This window comes from Megascapheus bottae, chromosome 11 (assembly GCF_031878675.1).
Source record: "Megascapheus bottae isolate mThoBot1 chromosome 11, mThoBot2.hap1, whole genome shotgun sequence".
Lineage (NCBI taxonomy): Eukaryota > Metazoa > Chordata > Mammalia > Rodentia > Geomyidae > Megascapheus > Megascapheus bottae.
The window spans coordinates 54952757-54972622 of NC_143519.1; the positions used below are offsets into that span (position 1 = coordinate 54952757).

The 19866-nt window shown below is 39.3% G+C and overlaps 1 protein-coding gene across 3 annotated transcripts in view; it reads right to left on the minus strand.

The window, feature by feature from the left end:
- Positions 1–19866, minus strand: part of Lhfpl6 (LHFPL tetraspan subfamily member 6) — a 208097-nt gene that overhangs the window by 20005 nt on the left and 168226 nt on the right. For 2 of the 3 annotated variants that reach the window (XM_090342302.1, XM_090342301.1), the window contains one exon: positions 12268–12366. In XM_090342302.1, coding sequence (XP_090198428.1) covers positions 12268–12366 — 99 coding nt within the window. Of the gene's footprint in view, positions 1–11364; positions 11955–12267; positions 12367–19866 lie in introns of those variants that run through there. The other variant, XM_090342303.1, reaches the window with a different exon arrangement.

Genomic DNA, 19866 nt, shown 5'->3' on the forward strand with positions numbered 1-19866 from the left:
AAAATGTACTTTGAAAGTAGTGATGGAGAATCCTTAAAAGTGAGATTAGCTTTCCTGATTCTGGCCATTCTAACTGGAGTGAGGTGGAATCTTAGCGTTGTTTTGATTGGCATTTCTTTTATGACCAGAGATGCTGAGCATTTCTTCATGTAGCTATAGGCCATTTTTGTTTCTTTTTCAGAGAAGACTCTCTTTAATTCTTTGGCCCATCTTTTAATGGGATGGTTGTTACTTTGGAGATTAGTTTTGGAGTGATTCAATTTTTTGAGTTGTTGATATACTTTAGATATGAGGCCTTTGTCCGTTGTTTGGTTGGTAAAGATCTTCTCCCACTCTGTAGGCTTCCTATTTAATTTACTAGCTATGTCCTTTGCCATACAAAAGCTCTGCAGTTTAATGCAGTCCCACTTATCCAGCCTTTCTCTGGTTTGTTGTGATTCTTGGTCCTTATTAAGAAAGTTTCTACCTGTGCCAAGGAGGCCTAGTGTATCTCCTATGCCTTCTTGTAAAGTTTTCAGTGTGTCAGCTTTTACCTCCAGGCCTTTGATCCATTTGGAGTTAATTCTAGTGCAGGATGACAAAGAAGGATCCAACTTTAGTTTTCTGCAGGTGCTTAACCAGTTCTGCCAGAACCATTTGTTGAAGAGGCTATTTTTCTTCCATTCTATTTTTTTGGCTCCCTTGTCAAAGATTAAGTGCCTGTAGGTCTGTGGTTTAATATCTGGGTCCTCAGTTCTATTCCATTGGTCTTCAGGCCTGTTCTTGTACCAGTACCAAGCTGTTTTGATAATTATAGCTCTGTAATAGAGTCTAAAGTTTGGTATTGAAATTCCTCCTGCGCTGTTCTTTCTGCTAAGAAGTATTTTTGCTATATGGGGTCTTTTATTATTCCATAACTACACTGTTGGTGGGAGTGCAAGCTCATTCAACCACCATGGAAAGCAGTATGGCAGTGCCTCAAAAGGCTAAACATAGAGCTCCCCTATGACCCAGCAATTCCACTACTTGGTATTACCCAACCATCCAGAAACTAGGGCATACTAAATCCACTACCACAACAATGTTCATTGCAGCATTATTTACCATAGCAAAGATATGGAACCAACCTAGATGTCCCTCAGTTGATGAGTGGATCAACAAGATGTGGTATTTGTACACAATGGAATTCTATGCTGCTGTCAGAAAAAACAACATCGCCCCATTTGTAAGGAAATGGAAAGACTTAGAAAAAATCATATTAAGTGAAGTAAGCCAGACTCAAAGGAACTTAGGCTCAATGGTTTCCCTCATTTGTCATAATCTGTAGAAACCTTGGGCTCCACCAGCAAAGATTTTTCAATAGAGCATATATAAGGCCATATAGTATGAAGCTAATTGAAAGGACCTCCAGGATATTGAAACAAAAGCCATATAATGAATGATTGTTGTCCTTAATGTACTATGTTATCTCTCATCTCTTTTGTTGTCCCTTGGTTATATCATATTGTTACAGTATCTCACTTTGTTATTTGATATATTGGATATATTTGTATTTGGTTATTTGAAATTGGGTAGGGAAGGGGGGAAAACAAGATGAGGGTTGGGGGTGGGGGGAGGGTAATGGGGACCAAGACATGTGTGTGTATATATATATATATATATATATACACACACAAACACGTACACATATACACTATATATATATATTTGTTGAATTATTTATTGAATACCAAACAGAAAGCTAAGTACTTTAGTTGGAATAATCCTATCCCACAATCCCAGATGACTTTAACTTGAAAAGGTTTGTAGGGTAGGGAAACAGACAGAATTAGAACCTATGATTGCACAGCTTGGGAGGTACTTTTGCATATGGCAGTTCTTACAAACATTTAAAAACTGTCACATCTCTATGCAAATGTCCATGTGCTAATTTGGTTATCATGGAACCTATTGAAATGAGGAGGTTGAATGAATATTCCAGAAACCATTGACTTATTCTTTCAAACATCTAGGATGTTTGAAGAAAGAAAACCATCCATTGCCTGGGAACTGGTCCCTAAAAAGATTGAGTGACTAAAAGCTAAGTCAATTCCATGGAGCTGCTGAAGCCCCTTCCTCAGCCATGTTACCTCTGGTCCTGTTGGACCTGTGGAAGTTTCTCAGCATTATTTGGAGCTTAGCTTCAAATGAGCTCTTCTAGTGGTTCCTTTGAATCTGCCAAGTTTGGATTTTGGTTTAATTTGCAGCAATTTCCTGGCTTTGCTCTCTCATCTACATTTACCTGAGCTCTGGATTGAAGAATCCAGGATCTTGGTGGACCTTCAAGTTTATGTCCTGTGACTTGGGCTCACATGGCAAAAGTCTGAACTAGGTCCACACACAACTGTTATTTTAAAGACTTTAAATGTGGCTAAATTCTAATGTATACCCACCTCCTTACTATTTGTTAATCTCCCAAATATCATCTCAAAATAATACACTTACTTTAAAAAATGCCAAATGCATCAAACTCATGAGGTGTCCTGTTTTGTGAAATGATCAACAGAAACTGATTGCTGCTTGTGGGTTACAAGGTCTCTGGCACAAAGAGTTGTCTTATATCCCCTCAGAGGCTGGCCTGCCCAAGTATGAAGCAGCCACAACAGTCCACATGAGACTTTGGGCCAAAGCAATGCTTGACATATTAAATGTCAGAAAGGCCAATTGTAGGTCTTCTTGTTATTGTATCCAGTAATAGAGGCCTCTCTCTGTCAGCAGGGGTCATGTAGCTTCAGAGGTATACATGAACACCAAGTTTCCAAAAGCTCAAAAGGAAAAATATGAAATATACTCTTTTTTATTTCCATTTCTACTCAGCTATCCTCTGCATAACTTGCCAATCAAGTATGAAAAGTTTGAGGAAGAAAAGTATGGGTTGAAGAACTAAAAGATTTCCCAAGGCATGTGGGTTGGCTGTTGTTCAAATGAGAATAGAAAGACTTTCTTCCCTGGATTAAAAATACAAAGAAACAGATTCTCATCTTTTCCAATACTGAGTGGCTTTGTATTTCGAATTCGTGGTTACTATTCTTAAAATACCAATAGCATGACTTCAAGAACAGCAACCATGATGGCTTCTTAATCAAATTAAATAGCAAAAATGAAAGCAATAATTATTCACATTTACTTGGCAAATTAGCTGGAGAAATTAATTGAGACACTGCTTTTGATCACAAGGATATAATTAGAAAGGTCTTGGATGGATGAACATATCTCTGCAGCACACATTAAATCAATTGGACAACTTGATTATAAAGACTGTATATTTAATGAGTAAATCCAAACTTACTACTGTGAAATATAAAAGAAAAAATATTATCAGCATACATTCAGTTAAAATGGTGTCAACCAAAAGCCAAAGAACTACTTCTTTTGTTTGCATCATTTTTTTCTCTCAAAAAGTAATAAATAGGCTGGGAGTTTGGCTTAGTGGTAGCATGTTTGCCTAGCAAGCACAAAGACCTGGGTTTAGTTCTTCAGTACCACACACATAGAAAAAACTGGAAGTGATGTGATGGCTCAAATGGTAGAAGGTTAGCCTTGAAAAAGCACAAGGACAGTGCCCAGACTCCGAGTTCAAGTCCCAGGACTGGCAAAAAAGTAATAAATACAATCAGGACTGTTAATACTTGCACAGCACCAATCACTTCTTACTCCTGTCCACAACCACAGGCTATATGGATGAAAGATACATAGAACATAAAGTCAGACCAAAAAGACACAGACTGAGATGCCTTTTCTTCTTTTACCCTCATCAGCCACATACAAATTTCACATGTTCTTAGTAAAACCTAAAATGTCTAAGCACATCTAAGCTGCACCTTAAGAAGATGTAACACAAGGTATCTCCCTGGTAGTGGTTACTTCTTCAAGAGTGGATGCTCAATGAAGGTGGTTTAACCAAAATATGGAGAGAGAATGATATTCCATTGTGGAGGGAAAAGCCTGCCCTATCCCTTTGACATGCAAGGTTGTTCCAAGTTTTCTGCCATAGGAAAAACTAACTTTACGATGAAGCCAACAGTTCTCCAACATGGACGCTCGACTTCATCTGTGTGGCCCTGGATTGATGCAGTTTGAAGCTCACCTTGCTCTGGGTTTTCTGTCTTAGGGATCTTAAATGTCTACTTGGTGTCACCCAGTTTAAATCAGACGTTTGTAACCTGAGCCAAAAATATCCTTATTTATGCAAATAATTTCTATTAAAAACACAATTATTGAGACTAACCATCCACATTCTCAGCATGAGTTCTTCTTGATAGTCACACTGTTAAACAGTTAGTTAGTTGTTCAGTGGAGTTGCACCATTGGAATGAAATCCTTGCCTGTTTATGCTACACTTTTACTAACAAGTTTGTGTAATATGCATAAGGCCATAAGGGGAGGTGCTGGGGGAAGAGGTAGATGAATAGAGTGAGGAAGGGTGGGTGAATGTACTCATAAAATTCCATGTATATATGTGAAAATGGAATTAAGAAAATTGACAAGTTGGGTGGGGTCAGGAGAGATGGGGAGAAGTATAAGAGTTATATGGATCGAGGTGCAACGTAAGTTCTTAAGAGGATCACAAAGGCACAATAGCTATGTGCATCTGAAAAGACTCCAAAATATGGAAACAAAGAGGATTTTCTTCTTCATTGCTGTTTTCGTTTCCTTTTCTCTTGCCTGTGAGTTTATCTGACTTTGTGAGGGCAAGGGAGGAGCACAGAAATGGAGGGACAAAGGGTGAACAAAAAACTAGACACTATGCTGAAAATGAACTATACAATTAGTGGGTGGAGACAGGAAGGAAAAACTGGGAAAGAGCAAGAGAAGGAAAGACATTGTTCAAGAAGAAATGGACTCTTTAGCTGACCTGTGTAACTGTTATCCCTCTGTACACAACCTTTACAACAACAATGAATAAACAATATACTCATGAACTGAAATATACTCATGAAGTACATTGCAATATATTCATGAACTGAAATGTTAAATTGACACTACTTTGTAAAACTACTTGAGGATAATTTGTAACATTTTTAAAAGGCAAATACAATTTTAGTTGGGGTATTTAGACAGTCAATGCGTAGCCTCTTCAGACTTTTGATTCCCTGTGATGAGTAAATTCATTAATTTTCCTTTCTAACTTATAAGCAGGTAAGCACAGTAACCATCTTTGATTTGTGAAAACAGGCAATTTTACAGTTACCTCATAGCTCTGCACATAATATACAAATAGCTGATAAACAATTGACAAAAAAAGTATTTAAGGCATGCAAAAGAAAAAGAAAACCCTTTTCCTCCATTTGCTAAGCAAAGAATGGTGTTACCTTAGATTCTTACCACATTGCTGTGCAGCCGCAAATATAAGCTTTGTATGAGCTTCCTTCTTGTCTAACTATTACCTACATTTTCAGACTCCATTTAAATGTTCTTCCCCTGGGAGAATCTTCTTAAACCTCTAATCTAAATAAAGATTACCTTGTACCTGTACCTCATGCCATGGCTGATACCTGACACAAAACCTGCTGAAACAGCAAGATGGTGCATAGAAGAGATTCATTCTGTCTCTTCTCTTTAAATATACTCACATTCACCTTTGACCTTCCTGAATCCCATATACTTCTCAGGGCTCAGCTAAAAAAAATAATGTTTTCTTATGAGACACCCAAGAGGGGTCAGGTGGCCTTAAACGGTAATTGAGTGAGTAACTACACATTCTACTGTTTTCAGCTAAGGGGAATGCAGGCTAACACTGGCTCAGTAAGGAAACACATTACTCTGTGTCAGCAATACTAGAAGGTCTAGTGGAAAGCAAGTTTCAGGGATAAATGATCTATGATGACTGGTTTCTCCCCCCCCCCCACTTCTGCCCTGTCTCTGCTGCTTACCTCTACCTGATCACAGGACTGCCACCACACCAGAGCATGCATTCTGGCACCTCTCTCCTCAATGTGTGACCCTATCCTGAGAATCCTTTGGGAAAATTTCCCATATGGCTGGCCCAATTGATTCCAGTCCATGCCAGGGAAGAGTAAGGTAATCCAGACTGCTTTATGGTGTTATCTCCCTATCTTCCAGCAGCACCCAAGAAAATAAGAGTATTCACACAGCACTAAACATTGAATGAGGGATGCTCTGTCTGTCTTCTCCCAAACTGAGTCCTGACCAGCTGTCCTGGAAACTGTCAAGAATCAGGAAATGAGCACATTGGCAAGAGAATCCTTCTGTGTATTTCACGCGTATTGTTTGGCTCATATCAGACCCATGGTCAAATGATCACCCCATTGCCTGTTTTAGTAAATAAAGCTTTATTGGGACATAGCTATGTATCAATAATCCTATTTTCATGCTACAGCTGCAGAGTTGAGCTGTTGCAACTGAGACCATCTGGCTTACAACGTTGAAAATATTTACTATCTGGCTCTTTCCTGCAATGCTTGCCAGTCTCTGGCTTAATCTCACCCACTAGGGCGGAATAATGTCAGTAAGTCAACCACAATGCTCACTATAGTACCCTGTATTTTTCCTGTCTAGCATACTTCACATGTATATTATCTCTTTGAATATCTGCCTCCCTTGCCAATGTTAAATCCCCCAAGGCAGCAAATATTCTGTTATTTTATTCTTGGCTAATGCCATTTCCAATGCCCCTAGCATACATAAGACCTGAAGCCTTATACTCACTTCAAAAGTATTTGTTAGCAGAATAACTGAAATGAATTCACTCCTTCAATAATTTGTCGCAGACAAAGAGAGCAATATTTCTTTCAGTAAGCACTGGTTAAGAGAGATACACGTCATAAACAGCACCACACACCAGGGCTAGAGGTGCATCTTAGTGCTTCCCTGCCATGTACAAGGCACTAGATTAGAACCTAGCATCATGCATCAACTAATAAGCTAACCAAATAATCCCAGCATGACAAGAAAAAGACCTATATTCCATTCTAAAGAGGCATGAGTTTACGGACATTATTATGCCTCAACCTTTAAGAGGAAGAAAAGACCACACACCATCTTCTTTGAGAGGAGCTTGATTCTCATAAGTGGAACAGCAGGTGTTACTGTGACTAGCATAGAGTATGCCACGGCACAGGGTTCTGAGTCCTCATTGTGGAGAATGGTCACTCACTAACTCCTACATAATTCACCAACACCAGTCCTTGGAGTGCTCTCAACCTCCCTGTGTAGTTCAGCCTTTCTCAGTGGTTACAGCAGTCAGAGTAACTTCCTAAAGCAAGAGTGTTGGAAAAGCAGAAAGATAAATGGTACATGTGCAGTGATGTCTCTAGGCTACAGAGGATTTGTTTTGAAAGATTTTATTAACAGATTTCTACATCATATTTCAAATATCATGTTTAACAAACAAGTATTCAGAAGGGAATCTCTACATGCAATCACTGGCACATAGATTTTAAAACATAACTAAAATTAAATTGAGGGTTTGTATGTCATAGATACATATCCATCTATATAACATTATGTTTATAGAGTAAATATATCACCATAGATTTTTACATAGTAAATATATCATCATAGATTTTTATATAGTTATGTTTATATCTCCAAGACCATGTTAATAAACTTGGGTACCCAAATATTGACTCATCCCTCTTGTACTGTTTGGATCTAATATCCACATATCAAGGATACCATGAGCCTTTTGTTCCTTTGGTCATGACTTATCTCATTCAATATAATTCGCTCTAGTTTCATCCACTTCCCAGCGAATGCCATTATTTTATCTTGTCTGTTGGCTATGTAGAATTTCATTGTGTATATATAATGACCACATTTTTTTGTATCTATTCATCTGTAATGGGCATCTGTGTTGTTTCCATTGCCTGGCTATTGTGAATAGTGCAGAGATGAGCATGGCTAAGCAGGTGTCCTTATCATATCCTGGGATATGATCAGGATAGATGCCTAGGAGTGGTATGGCGGGATCGCAGGGAAGGTCAATTTTTAGTTTTTTAAAAAACCTCCACACTGCTTTTCAGAGTGGCTGAACTAGTTTACATTCCCACCGGCAGTGCAGTAGGGTTCCTCTTTCTCCACAACCCTGGCAGCATTTGTCCTTGTCTGAGTTCAGAATATTGGTCATTCTAATTGGAGTAAGGTGTATCTTAGGGTTATTTTTATTTGCATTTCCTTTATGACCATGGATGATGAGCATTTTCTCATAAGTTTCTTTTTTGCCAATTTAACCTCTTCTTTTGAGAAGTCTCTCTTTAGTTCCCTTGCCCATTTAGTGATTGGTTTGTTGGGTTTTGGGGGGGAGGATTAGTTTCTTGAGTTCCTTATAGATATTGGATATTAAGCATTTGTCTGATGTATTATTGGTAAATATCTTCTCTCAGCTGTCTGTCTGTGTTCTTTAGTAGCTATGCCTTTGTCTGTGCAGAAACTTTTTATTTTTTGTTGTCCCATTTGTTGAGTCTCTCTCCATTCTGCTGTGATCCTGGGACTCTTTTTAGGAAGTTTTTGCCTGTGCCTATGAGTTCCAGTATCTCTCCTACTTTATCATGTAGCAGTTTCAGGGTTTCAGGTCTGATATTGAGGTCTTTGATCCACTTTCAGTTAATGCTTGTGCATGGTGATATGCTAGAATCAATTTTTAGTTTTCTGCATGTGGCTGCCCAGTTTTCCCAGCACCAATAATTGAATAGGCTAAGTTTGTTCCACTGTATATCTTTGGTTCCTTTGTCAAATATAAGTTGACTATAGGTATGTGGTTTTATTTTTGGATCTTCTATTTTGTTCTATTGATCTTCTGGTCTATTTTTTGTGCCAGTACCATGCTGCTTTTGTTATTATGGCTCTATAGTAGAGTTTGAAGTCTGGTATGGTATTGTAATACCACCTGCATTGCTCTTTATGCCTAGGATTGTTTTGGCTATTCTAGGTCTTTTCTTGTTCCATATGAACCTTTGGATTACACCTTCTATTTCAGTAAAGAATGTCCTTGGAATTTTGATGGAGACTGTATTGAATTTGTATATCAATTTTGGCAGTATAGCCATTTTCACTATGATGGTTCTCTCTATCCATGAGCATGGGATGTCTTTCCATTTTCTGATATCCTCTTTAATGTCTTTCTTTAGGCTTTTATAGTTTTCATTAAATAATTCCTTTCCATCTTTGGTTAAGTTAATTCCTAAATATTTTATTATTTTGGGGGCTATTGCAAATGGGATCATTTTCTTGATTTCTCCTTCTGTTTGTGTATTGTTGACATACGGAAAAGATACTCACTTTTGAAGGCTGATTTTGTATCGTGCCACTTTGCTTGTGGTTTATTAGTTCTAGCAGTTTGGGATAGGGGATTTTTTTAGGTCATTTTTAAAAAGAAGGCAAGAAAAAGAATGAAGGGAGAAAAGGAGGGAGAAAGTCCAAGGACAGTGCTCAGGCCCTGAGCTCAAGCCCAACTCTGGCAAAAAAAAGAAAATATATAAAAAAAAATTACTCAGGGAACCAAGAACCCTTCTCATCCATCAATAATGTCTTTTTCTCCTTATCCAACCTAAGAGAAAGACTATTATAATGTCTAGAATTGTTAAAGAGTTGAATGGATTTTTCATTCATTTTTTAAAATGCAGTTTTCGTTTGACAATCAAATTCTTAATCTACAATCCTGAGAAGATAAAAGAATACTGGGGTGCAGAAATGAAAACTATAAGAAGATCTGAGTTTCATTAAGATCTGCTAATTAATATAGCAATGTGCAATAACAACAGGTCAGTACTGTAATCAAGTTGGCACCTGTGTTAGGCAACAAGGACTCAAACACAAGGGAAAGAAAAAATGCCAAACACTGCATTAAAATATCTCACCTGGATAGTTTGCTTTCAAAAGAAAAAAAAAGAAACAAATAAATTTCTGGCAGTCAACTTCGGGCCAGCATTACTTTTTTGCTATGACTACATTTAGTCAGAATAGCCTTGCCTTTAAAGAAGGAGGAAAAGACAAAGGACAATCCTTCCATTTCTTTCTCCATGCAAAAAATGTGGCATAGTTTTCTATGGAAAGAGCTACTTTTTTTTTTTAGTGAAAGATAGCTGATCTGTTAAATCAAATAAAAATGGCCTTGCTGTTTAGTTCATAGACCCTTGTACCACTTCCATTTTCCTCATCTTAATGAAGAAATAGTGTAGATGTTTTAAAATAAAACTTCAAAAAGACTCATACGTGTCCTAATACTACCAAAAATTCTTCAGATTTTGTCGTTCAAGATCCTGCTCTTGGGTTTAGACTCAGGGCCTAGAAAGACCATTTAGCTTATTTCACTCAAGGTTGATATACCACTTGAGCCAAGTGTTTCCATTTCTGGTTTTGTCTGTGAGGCCTAATATGGAACCAGCATCCCAGATCTCAGGCTCCTGGGCAGGTAGGATAACAAGTGTGAGCTAGCTAACAACCAGCTAGAACGTTTTATCCTTAAGGTGAAATATTTAATATGAACAGTCCAAGTACCTTGCGATACACTAATGGTCAGGCACAGTCTTTCTATCTATACAGTAGAGAAATACATTTTCTAATGTTTGGCAATGATGGGCACATGTTTATGTTGTCCCCCTAGAGGGCATGCTGGCATTTCAGAAGACCTTTTCATGTCCTACTCTGCTGAAAAAGGTCATAAAATCAAGGAAGGACAGAGTGAACTTCCCCTGAAGCAAAGACATGTGACTTTTATTAGAGAGCTTTGTTCTCTATCCCTAAAGGAAAGGGGTACCATCCTTAACTCTGAAGGCACAGGGGCATAAAGAGCCAAAAGTTTGGCCAGGATAGGTGCCTCCACACCTGTAATCTTAGCTATTCAGGAGGCTGAAATGTGAGGGCAAAGGTTGGAAACCAGTCCTAGACAGGAAAGTTCTTCAGATTCTTATCTCCAGTAAACTACCAAAAAGCCCAAATTGGAGCTGTGACTCAAATGGTAAAGTGCTGGTCTTGAGTGAAAAACTCAGGGACATCCCCCCAGTCCCTGAGTTCAAGCCACAGGGACACCACACACTAATACACACACACACACACACACATACACACACACACACGCACACACACACACACACACACACACAAAGACTTGTCTAGTTCCTCTGGTTTATTACCATTAGATGATTTCCCTTTGCCCAATTTTCCATGACTACCATCGTCCTTATGAAACCTACATAATAAGCCCACAGGTTTACCTTGTTGTATGGTCTTTATATAAAGACCTATAAAATTCTCACTTCATATAATACTTAATTTAAATAAACATATATACTTTTAATAATTTGTGCTTTGCTATAGGTCTCTTAGCTGTGAAGCTAACAAGGAGTGAGGAAAATATTTGTGTTTAATGAGCTCTTATTCTTTAATCTATTGACACCAAATCCAGGAAAGAAAACACTCCAAAAAAATAACTTGGTGGAAACAACGCATATTCATTAAACAACCTCATTAGAATGTGCTCTGAAACAACAGAAAGTGAAACGAACCACATGTTTCCTGAGAGAGAAATAAGGAAGTAGTTCAGCAAGTGCAAATTTATCAGCCATGTGAAACATTCCCCAATTATTACAAATAAAAATCATGCACAGTACATAGTACTCTGTAAAACATAATAAACCATGTGGGTTGTGACGAAAGTAGAATATATTATAGCTGTACATGGAACATTTCTAAGTTGTTCTCTGTGGACAGTGAAGCAAACTCATAAAGCACCCTTCATTGATATGGAGACTCACACACTCCAGGCTGGCATAAGCAGATCGGCCTCCTGGAGGTCTGATGAGCCTTTCTCACCCCTCTCTTGTCCATTTAAAGTACATCTTCTAGGTGCCTCTGCCTATTCCGGAAAACCTACACACCTGACTGTTTAGCTTTAGCTCCATTCTCCTCTTTTCTCCAATTCATTGGATTCTTTGCAGTGGTCCTCATTTCCTCAATTATTTTGGTTGCTGTGGTTTCTGAGATAGAATGTGAATTCTACAATGAGAGTTGTTTTGAGTATGGGAAATGAGTAATAAATACATGATTTTGAGTGAATTAATAACTGGGTATAAACTCTTGAGAGTAGGGCTGTTTCTTATCTTTGTATCGACAATACAGTTCATAGTACCAGGTAAACAAATTATAATGATATTCAGTGAACAAATGAATATGTGAATGTACATATATTGTTATGCTTTACTGCCAGCCACAAGACAGGATTATGTTCTCCTTTTCTGTCTCTTCTGCTTACCAGACATATTCTTGGTGCCATTCAGGAAGAGAACTTACCTAGATCAAACTGGCCAGAAATGTAGCCACAAGTCTGTCGGACTTCCTCACTGCCCCAGCCCAGGGGGTACAGAGCACAGCCAGCACCAATCAACAAGCCTGGGAAGACACAAGGCAAGAAGGCTTTACAATGCATCCCTGGGTAAAGGGGATAATTATCTGGCAGTAACAAGACCATGATGCCTAGTTTTTGAAAGCACCAGCCCAAATCCCTTCTGCAATTGAAAGTCAGCTTGGCCAGTAACAATATAAAGTCTGCTTTTAACAAAAAGAAAAAGAGCCTGTAGCCAGCAGTTCATGCCTGTATCCTAGCCACTCAGGAGGCTGACATTTCAAAGTCAGTCCAGGCAGACAAATCCTAGAAAACATTCATCTCCAACTAACCATCAACAAAACTGGAAGTAGGGCTGTGGCTCCAATGGTAAAGTGCTAGCCTTGGTTAAAAAAAAAAAGTCAAAGTTTAGTGTTCTATGTTCAAATGCCAGGCCTGGAACAAGAAAGAAAGGAAGAGAGAGAGAGAGAGAGGGACAGGGAGAGGGAGAGGGAGAGGGAGAGAAAGGGGGGGGAGAAAGGAAAAGGAAAGGAAAGAGAAAAAGAAAACTGTTGGCAGCCAACTTTGAATTCTTAATTTGCCTTTTGGAAGCATAAAGGATCTTGCAAGTTCTATTTAGGAAACAAAACCCACAAGCAAACATGAATCCAGGCAAACAAGTAATTTAAAAACAAACAAAAGTCTCTAGTAAGCTCTTGTGAAATTTTACCCAGGATAGAAAGATTTTCTGGACCCAGTTCAACTTAGCAGTTGGACTATGAGCTTCTTCTTTCTGATCTTGTCTTGGTAAGAATCGCAACCATGACACGAATGCTTTAGAAGACGCAGTATGATCTCAATCCTCTTTACAGCTTAAACCAAAAACTGATTAAAATGAAGCCAACAATGGTTTCATTTTATGATAAATTAAGTTATCAGGCCAGCACACTGGGCTGACGGCTTGCGATTAACGAGGAGACTTTTAGTTTTGCATCAAATCTTAATATGGTTTAACAAGAACGTGAATGAGATTGTTACACTCACCATTTGATTCTGTGAGCTAATCTGAAAGTAAGATCTCGTCCTGTCAATCAGTGGGCATTATCATCATGGATAGTACCACGAAAGTGCTGAGACAGCAGGACTTGCTGCGTAAGTAGTCTGATTGGGTGGGGGTGGGGTGGAAATGAGGGTTATCAAGTGTACACTAAGGGGACCCCTGAATAGAAAAACCCATTAACATGGAAATGTGGAAGCAGGTTTCAAATGCATCTGGATGAGGATATTTTTATATTTATGTGCTTTCCTTTCGGACCATTCTTGTCACTTCTTTTTAATGTTTTCCCTTACCCTCAGGTAGTTAGTGACTGAGAATGAACAGTATATGTCCCTAATATGCACTGAAGGAGGAGCTGCCAAGCAAGGAGAAACATTTATTATGTTTCTCCTCCTCCTCCCTTCCCCCTCCCCCTTCCTCTCGTCCTCTTCCTCCTCCTCCTCCTCGCCATCCTCCTCCTTCTTCTTCTTCTTCTTCTTCTTCTTCTTCTTCTTCTTCTTCTTCTTCTTCTTCTTCTTCTTCTTCTTCTTCTTCTTCTTCTTTTCTTCCCTGGGTGCTGTCCTTGAGTTCTTTTTTGCACCAAGAAAAAATATCTACCACTTGAGCCACAACTCCATTTCTGACTCTTTGGAGTAGTTAATTGTGGGTAAGAAAGAGTCTCATGGGTTTCCTGTCTTGGCTGACTTAGATCTCAGCATTCTGATTAACTAGGATTACAGGCCTGTGCCACAGGCACCCACCAACACTTGTTATTTCTGACCCTGACACCCTTCCCTTGTTCCACAGAAAAGTAGCTCTCTAACACAGAAGGACCGAATCCAAGGGAGGGTTGAGAATCACTCAAACTATAGATCCCCAAATATCTATAGCTATGGCATAAATGTGAGCTGTGCTGAGGCTAATCCAGAAAGCAGTGATATCAGGTCTTCTTCACTGGACAAATGCCTGCCTGGCTGGTTTCCTTGGTTTTTATTTTTTCCTTTGGAATAGAACTTGAGTATTCTAAAGACAAATGCACACTAGTTTACCCACTAGTAGAAAAAGAGATGATTAAAGAATCGGCCAAGCCTTCTGTAAACTGAATTCCAGCAATAATGTATCATTGCTATGCTGTTTATCCTTAAGTTATTCATAGTTTGAAATTCTGTAAGAATGAGGAAATAAGGAGGGCAAAAACATGAGAAAATAAGGAAAGGATATTTAACCTTTGGTGTTTTCTTTGGTGGTTCCCTTACAGGAAACACAAAGGAGACCCACCAGTCAGACAACCATCCAATTCTCTCTATGTAACCCAAGGCCAAGCTCTTCAGAGAAGACACCAAGATGGCAAAAATGGGATAGAGTGATGTCTTCCTGTGGCATGTCTATGCAACAGGCCTATCAGTGAGTGGTCTCCCTCATACCCTGCCTATTACCATTTCACATTATGTTTAGAGGAAGTCTCAAGCTGGCTTCCAACATGCGTCTCTAGCAAGGAAGAACCAAAACCAGAAAACTCAGTTCCATAAAATGCAGGGGTGTCTCTCCATACACAAACAACTCCATCATACAATCATTCTGCCGTGCATGAAATTCTCAACAAACAACAAACCCGCATAGATATCAGATGACCAGCCCAAGGAAACTTCAGGTCATATCCGCAATAATACGTCACATTAAGTGCAGAGAAGAAAGGTAGTGACCAAAGAAAGTTTCACCTACCTCTTCAGTACAGCAGCTGTGAGCTACATGCAGTTGTTTAAAGTTAATTAAGATTAAATAAATACAAAACTTCCATTCTTCAGTTGCACTAGCCACATTTCAAGTGCTGAGAAGACTTTTGATGGATGTGGAACTCCAGACCTTTTCCCATACTGCAGGAAGATCTATAGGAATGCATTGCTATGGCCCTAAGACACACTTTGGAAGCATGCAGGGTTTCTCAGCATTCTTATCCTAGGCCTGAAGTTGCTTGTTAATAATCGAAATCAAGTCCAACACTGGTGGCTCACGCTTGTAATCTTAGATACTTAAATCATCTGGATCTCAGAGTTTTGAAAATGGCACAGGCAGAAAAGCCCATGAGAATCTATCTTCAAGATACTCAGCAAAACGCTGGGCTGATAGTGTGGCTCACAGAGTAGAGCGTCAACCAAGCAAGCCTGTGGGATGAGAACAAGGCCCTTATTTCAAACGCCAGGAACCATGATAAGAAGGTAGAAAGAAAGGAAGAAGAGAAATGATGGCTTCGCATAACAGAGGTGGGGAATCTCGGGGGTTTTTTGGCCAAGAGCCATTTGGATATTTATAGCACCATTTGTGATCAGTACAGACAACAGATAGGCCATGGGAAGCCTACAAGAAGCTGTGATTCTGACCCATCATATACCAAATGATTTAATGGGCCCTAAACTCTTCACCTCTATTGGCAGCTGCAACTAGGTCAAAGCCTTCCTGCAGGAAGTAGGTGTGAGGTTTGGGCAGGAGGCCGGGGGCTTTTCTCCTTATTGCTCTCATCAACTCCTCCAGTTTCTTAAATTCTCTGAGGAAGCTTCTCTGACCTTTATTTTCCCAGATCTATTCACAGGTGTGTAAAACTTTCAGTCTTGGGGCTACCTCCTTTCCTGTGGTTTCTTTTACTGATTTACCCCTGCATGTTAGGTTCAGGTCCAGCTCATATGAGGGCAGAGAGGCTGATACAAATCTTTATGTCCTTTATGTTTCCTGAATATTACTCATATCCTCAATTAAAATTATCTCTAATAAAACTTATGCTAATTTTAAACCTCTGGGGAAAGTAAGCTAGATAAGCACAAAGGCTTTGCCTTTAACTCTATAGATGTGGTCTCTGCTCTTGGAATTTCATATACTAATTAACCTCTCTAGGAGCTTGGTTTCAGAGAGAATGATGTATGTTAACTACGTGTCTGCAAAGGTGGGGGACTGAAGTTAACTCTCATTTTACAGGCTAGCCTGAAAGTATTATATTGTAAGGTAGAGATGATTAAATGTGAAAGCGAGAAGGGGTGTGTGTGTGTGTGTGTGTGTGTGTGTGTGTGTGTGGCTGTGTGTGGCTGTACTACAGTTTGAACTCTGGTTAGACAAGGACACTTCTACTGAGCAACACCACCGAAGATTTTTGCTTTATTTATTTTTAAGCAGAGTCTCTGGCCTCAACTACATCCTATTTATGTTTCCCACTTAGCAGGCACATAGCACTATGAGGCCCTGCAAAGTTTTTGCCTGGGCTGGCCTGGAAACTCTAATCGCAAACTGTAGATGAGAACAACTTGTTAGGGAAAGAAATTCACCATTGTCCATTTTCAGCACTGTTAAACATCAGTCTACAATGTGGAAATCAAATAGCGGACAGAAACCTATTTTTAAAAAAATCCATGGATTACTGACATATTATGCTCTATGCTAAAATGGAACTCATGGAATACCCTAGAATTTAAAATGGTTGCCCAAGAGGTGGTGGTTGTTTTGTTTTGTGCCTTGCTTTTCCTGGTTCCTGGGGTAACCTTGTGGTTACCACATGAGCTTAATTTTAGTCAAATTCTCTTACTGCATCATAAAAATACCTCATAAAAAAGCCCCAATTATCACCATTTTTGAAAACTTGTGCATGTAGGAGGTAAAGTGAGGAAGGGTACTACTGTGTGGGCGTCGACAAAGCACCAACAGAGGTGAGATGCTGGAAGAGGTGAGAAAGCATTTGCAGCTACAGGCTCCTCCCCAATTAAGAGGCAATCTATTTGTGCAGCCCCAAAGACTCTGCAACTTTTAAGGGGTCATGAGTAAACCAGAAATTGCAAATTAGCTCAGTCTTTAGTTTGCACACAGTCTCAGAGCTAAAATCAGCTACCAGATAGCGACAAATCATGAGGAAAGTCAGTTTATGAGAGAATTGTAAAGAGAGGTTCCCTTCTGGAAAGAAAAGAAAAGACGTTAAAAAGGAAGTCCAATGGGTACCAAGACATGTGAAAGGGTATCAATGTATGTGAATTAATGCACCTTCTATCTGGCAAATATCATGTAACCCTTTTACTAATTACAATTAAAAAAATGAATGAACGTTAAAAAAAAAGGAAGTCCAGCAGATAAGCCAATACTTGTAAAATATAAAAGAACATTTAATTGACAACTAGTCAAAAAAAAAGAGAGAGAACTCCAACAGATAACTCATTACTTCTGAAATTGAAAAAATGTAATAAATAATGCATTGGCAATTCCTGGAAGGAAGGAAGGAAGAAAGGAAGGAAGGAAGGAAGGAAGGAAGGAAGGAAGGAAGGAGGGAGGGAGGGAGGGAGGGAGGGAGGGAGGGAAGGAAGGAAGGAAGGAGGGAGGGAGGGAGGGAGGGAGGGAAGGAAGGAAGGAAGGAAGGAAGGAAGGAAGGAAGGAAGGAAGGAAGGAAGGAAGGAAGGCAGCCATTTGATAACTGAATACTTCTGAAACATAAACACACTGAATAATGTATTGCCCATTAGCCACTTCCTCCTGAGTACTTAAGCTGTACCCTCATGCTATGTTCCAGGACAATTAAAATAGTTTTAGAGCAAAGTCAGTGGAATGACCTTTAAGGAGAAGCCACTGTTAATGGAAAAGAAAAAAGGAAAGAGACACACTTGGGAGCTGGGCAGTGATAACTCTTATAAAAGATGTCTTTTCTTTCAAGAGCCCAGAATGGGTTCCTGGATCCATTTTACCCATCAACAAACCGCCCACAAGAAGAGTTTCTAGTGGTTCCTCTTAGTTCTCACAAAATGCTAGAAATACCTGTCATGATACTAATTGTGTCATAGAATTGGAGTGCAAAGCCTCAAGTCTGGAAAAAGCTCTGTGGTCTAAGAACAAACCTGGGGCTGGGAATTTTCTTTAGGGCAAAATACTTTCTATTCAAACTCAGTCTCATACACTTAGACCACAGAATATTAACATAACAATCCAGCTTCTGGCTGGACAGCATAACAAACCTCCAGTCAGCCCGGGCCAATTATATTCCACAGGTGGTAAGAATAGAAAGCTTCTGTTAAACTCTTAAAGCCTGAGGGTTTTTTTTAAGTTTTTTTTTAATGTGATTGTACTTTTTTTTCCTCCCATGAGGAAAAATTTCCATTCTTTTCTCACTATTATTATTATTATGTTTAATAGTGTGACTTTTTCCATCCATCAACCCTTCAGTGGCCACACTAATGTTTTACATCAATTCATCTTTTATGTTTTTTTTTTAATTTTTGATACTTTTATCTATCCTGCAACTCTTTTAGCTCCCTTTCCCTGGTGAGCACTGAGGGAAATTGTGTTTATTTCTGTTCTCAGGAAAGCTGCTCATTCTTGTAGCCTGTTATCTGGACTTCTCTTGAGAAGGGGTTGGCATCTTTCCATCTCCAAGTCTCCATATGCTAATTTATTTACACAGCATTCATCCATTTTCATCCTCAGATAAGGGCCCCTTAACAAAATGTAGCCCCAAAATAAATGGAGTGGTGCAGGGAAAGGAAAAGAACAATGAGCAAGGGCCAGGAGAATCATAAACATTCTGAAAATGTAATTAGGAATACACTTGTTCAACAGGAGGTTTAGTGAGACTCTTATAATGCACATCTCTTTGCATAATACTTTCTGAAAACTGAGGCAGAGAAGGCTCAAGGAAGGCTCCCAGACCTCAATCAATGGAGCTTTTCCACACAGCACCAACTCAGTACTTGTTCCATTCCTGGGTGACATACTCATCACCTACAGCCTGAGGTCACATAGGCTGGCTTTGGCTACTGTCATTTTTTAATGAGTGGCTCAAAAACTCCATGCCTAACTGCTCTGGAGTAATTGTGTATCAGTGATGAGTGTGAATACAGTGAGAGCCTCGTTTCTTACCAGCTCTGCTACCCTGTCTGGTCTCAAAGACATTGCTGATGGGGATGTGTGATTTCATATGATACTGAATCTACTCTTTATCATCAGAAGTATATTTCTCAATGCTGAAAAATGAAACAGAAATATAGACAATTACTATCAAAAGTATCTTAGCTCCAGTGATTCAGGTCTATGAACTTAGCTACTCAGGAGGCTGAAATAGGACCACAGTTCGAAGCCAGCCCTGGCAGACAAATCCTAGAGATTCTTCTCTCGAAAGAACCAGCGACAAGTAGTATGGAAGGTCAGTCTACACTGGTAGAGCACCAGCCTTGAGCAAGAAAGGCTTCCCTGAGTTCAAGCCCCACCACACACACACACACACACACACACACACACACACGCACACGATCAAATCCTATAAGGGGCAAAAGTCCACCCTGAAAATACTGACCATAAAAGTCTAGAAATCGTAACACATGCCACCCCTGGTAATCAGCACCAAGCTCCTGCTGTGATGTCCTCTCCATTGTTTCTCTGAGGTGTGACATTTTGTACTGCAATTATTTCTGAGCATTCTATCTCTGGAAGGCCAGAAATTCCCTTGTATTATTTGTATCTAACTCAACTCATCTATATAAGACACTTGTTAAATATTAAACAATAGTAGTAGTAT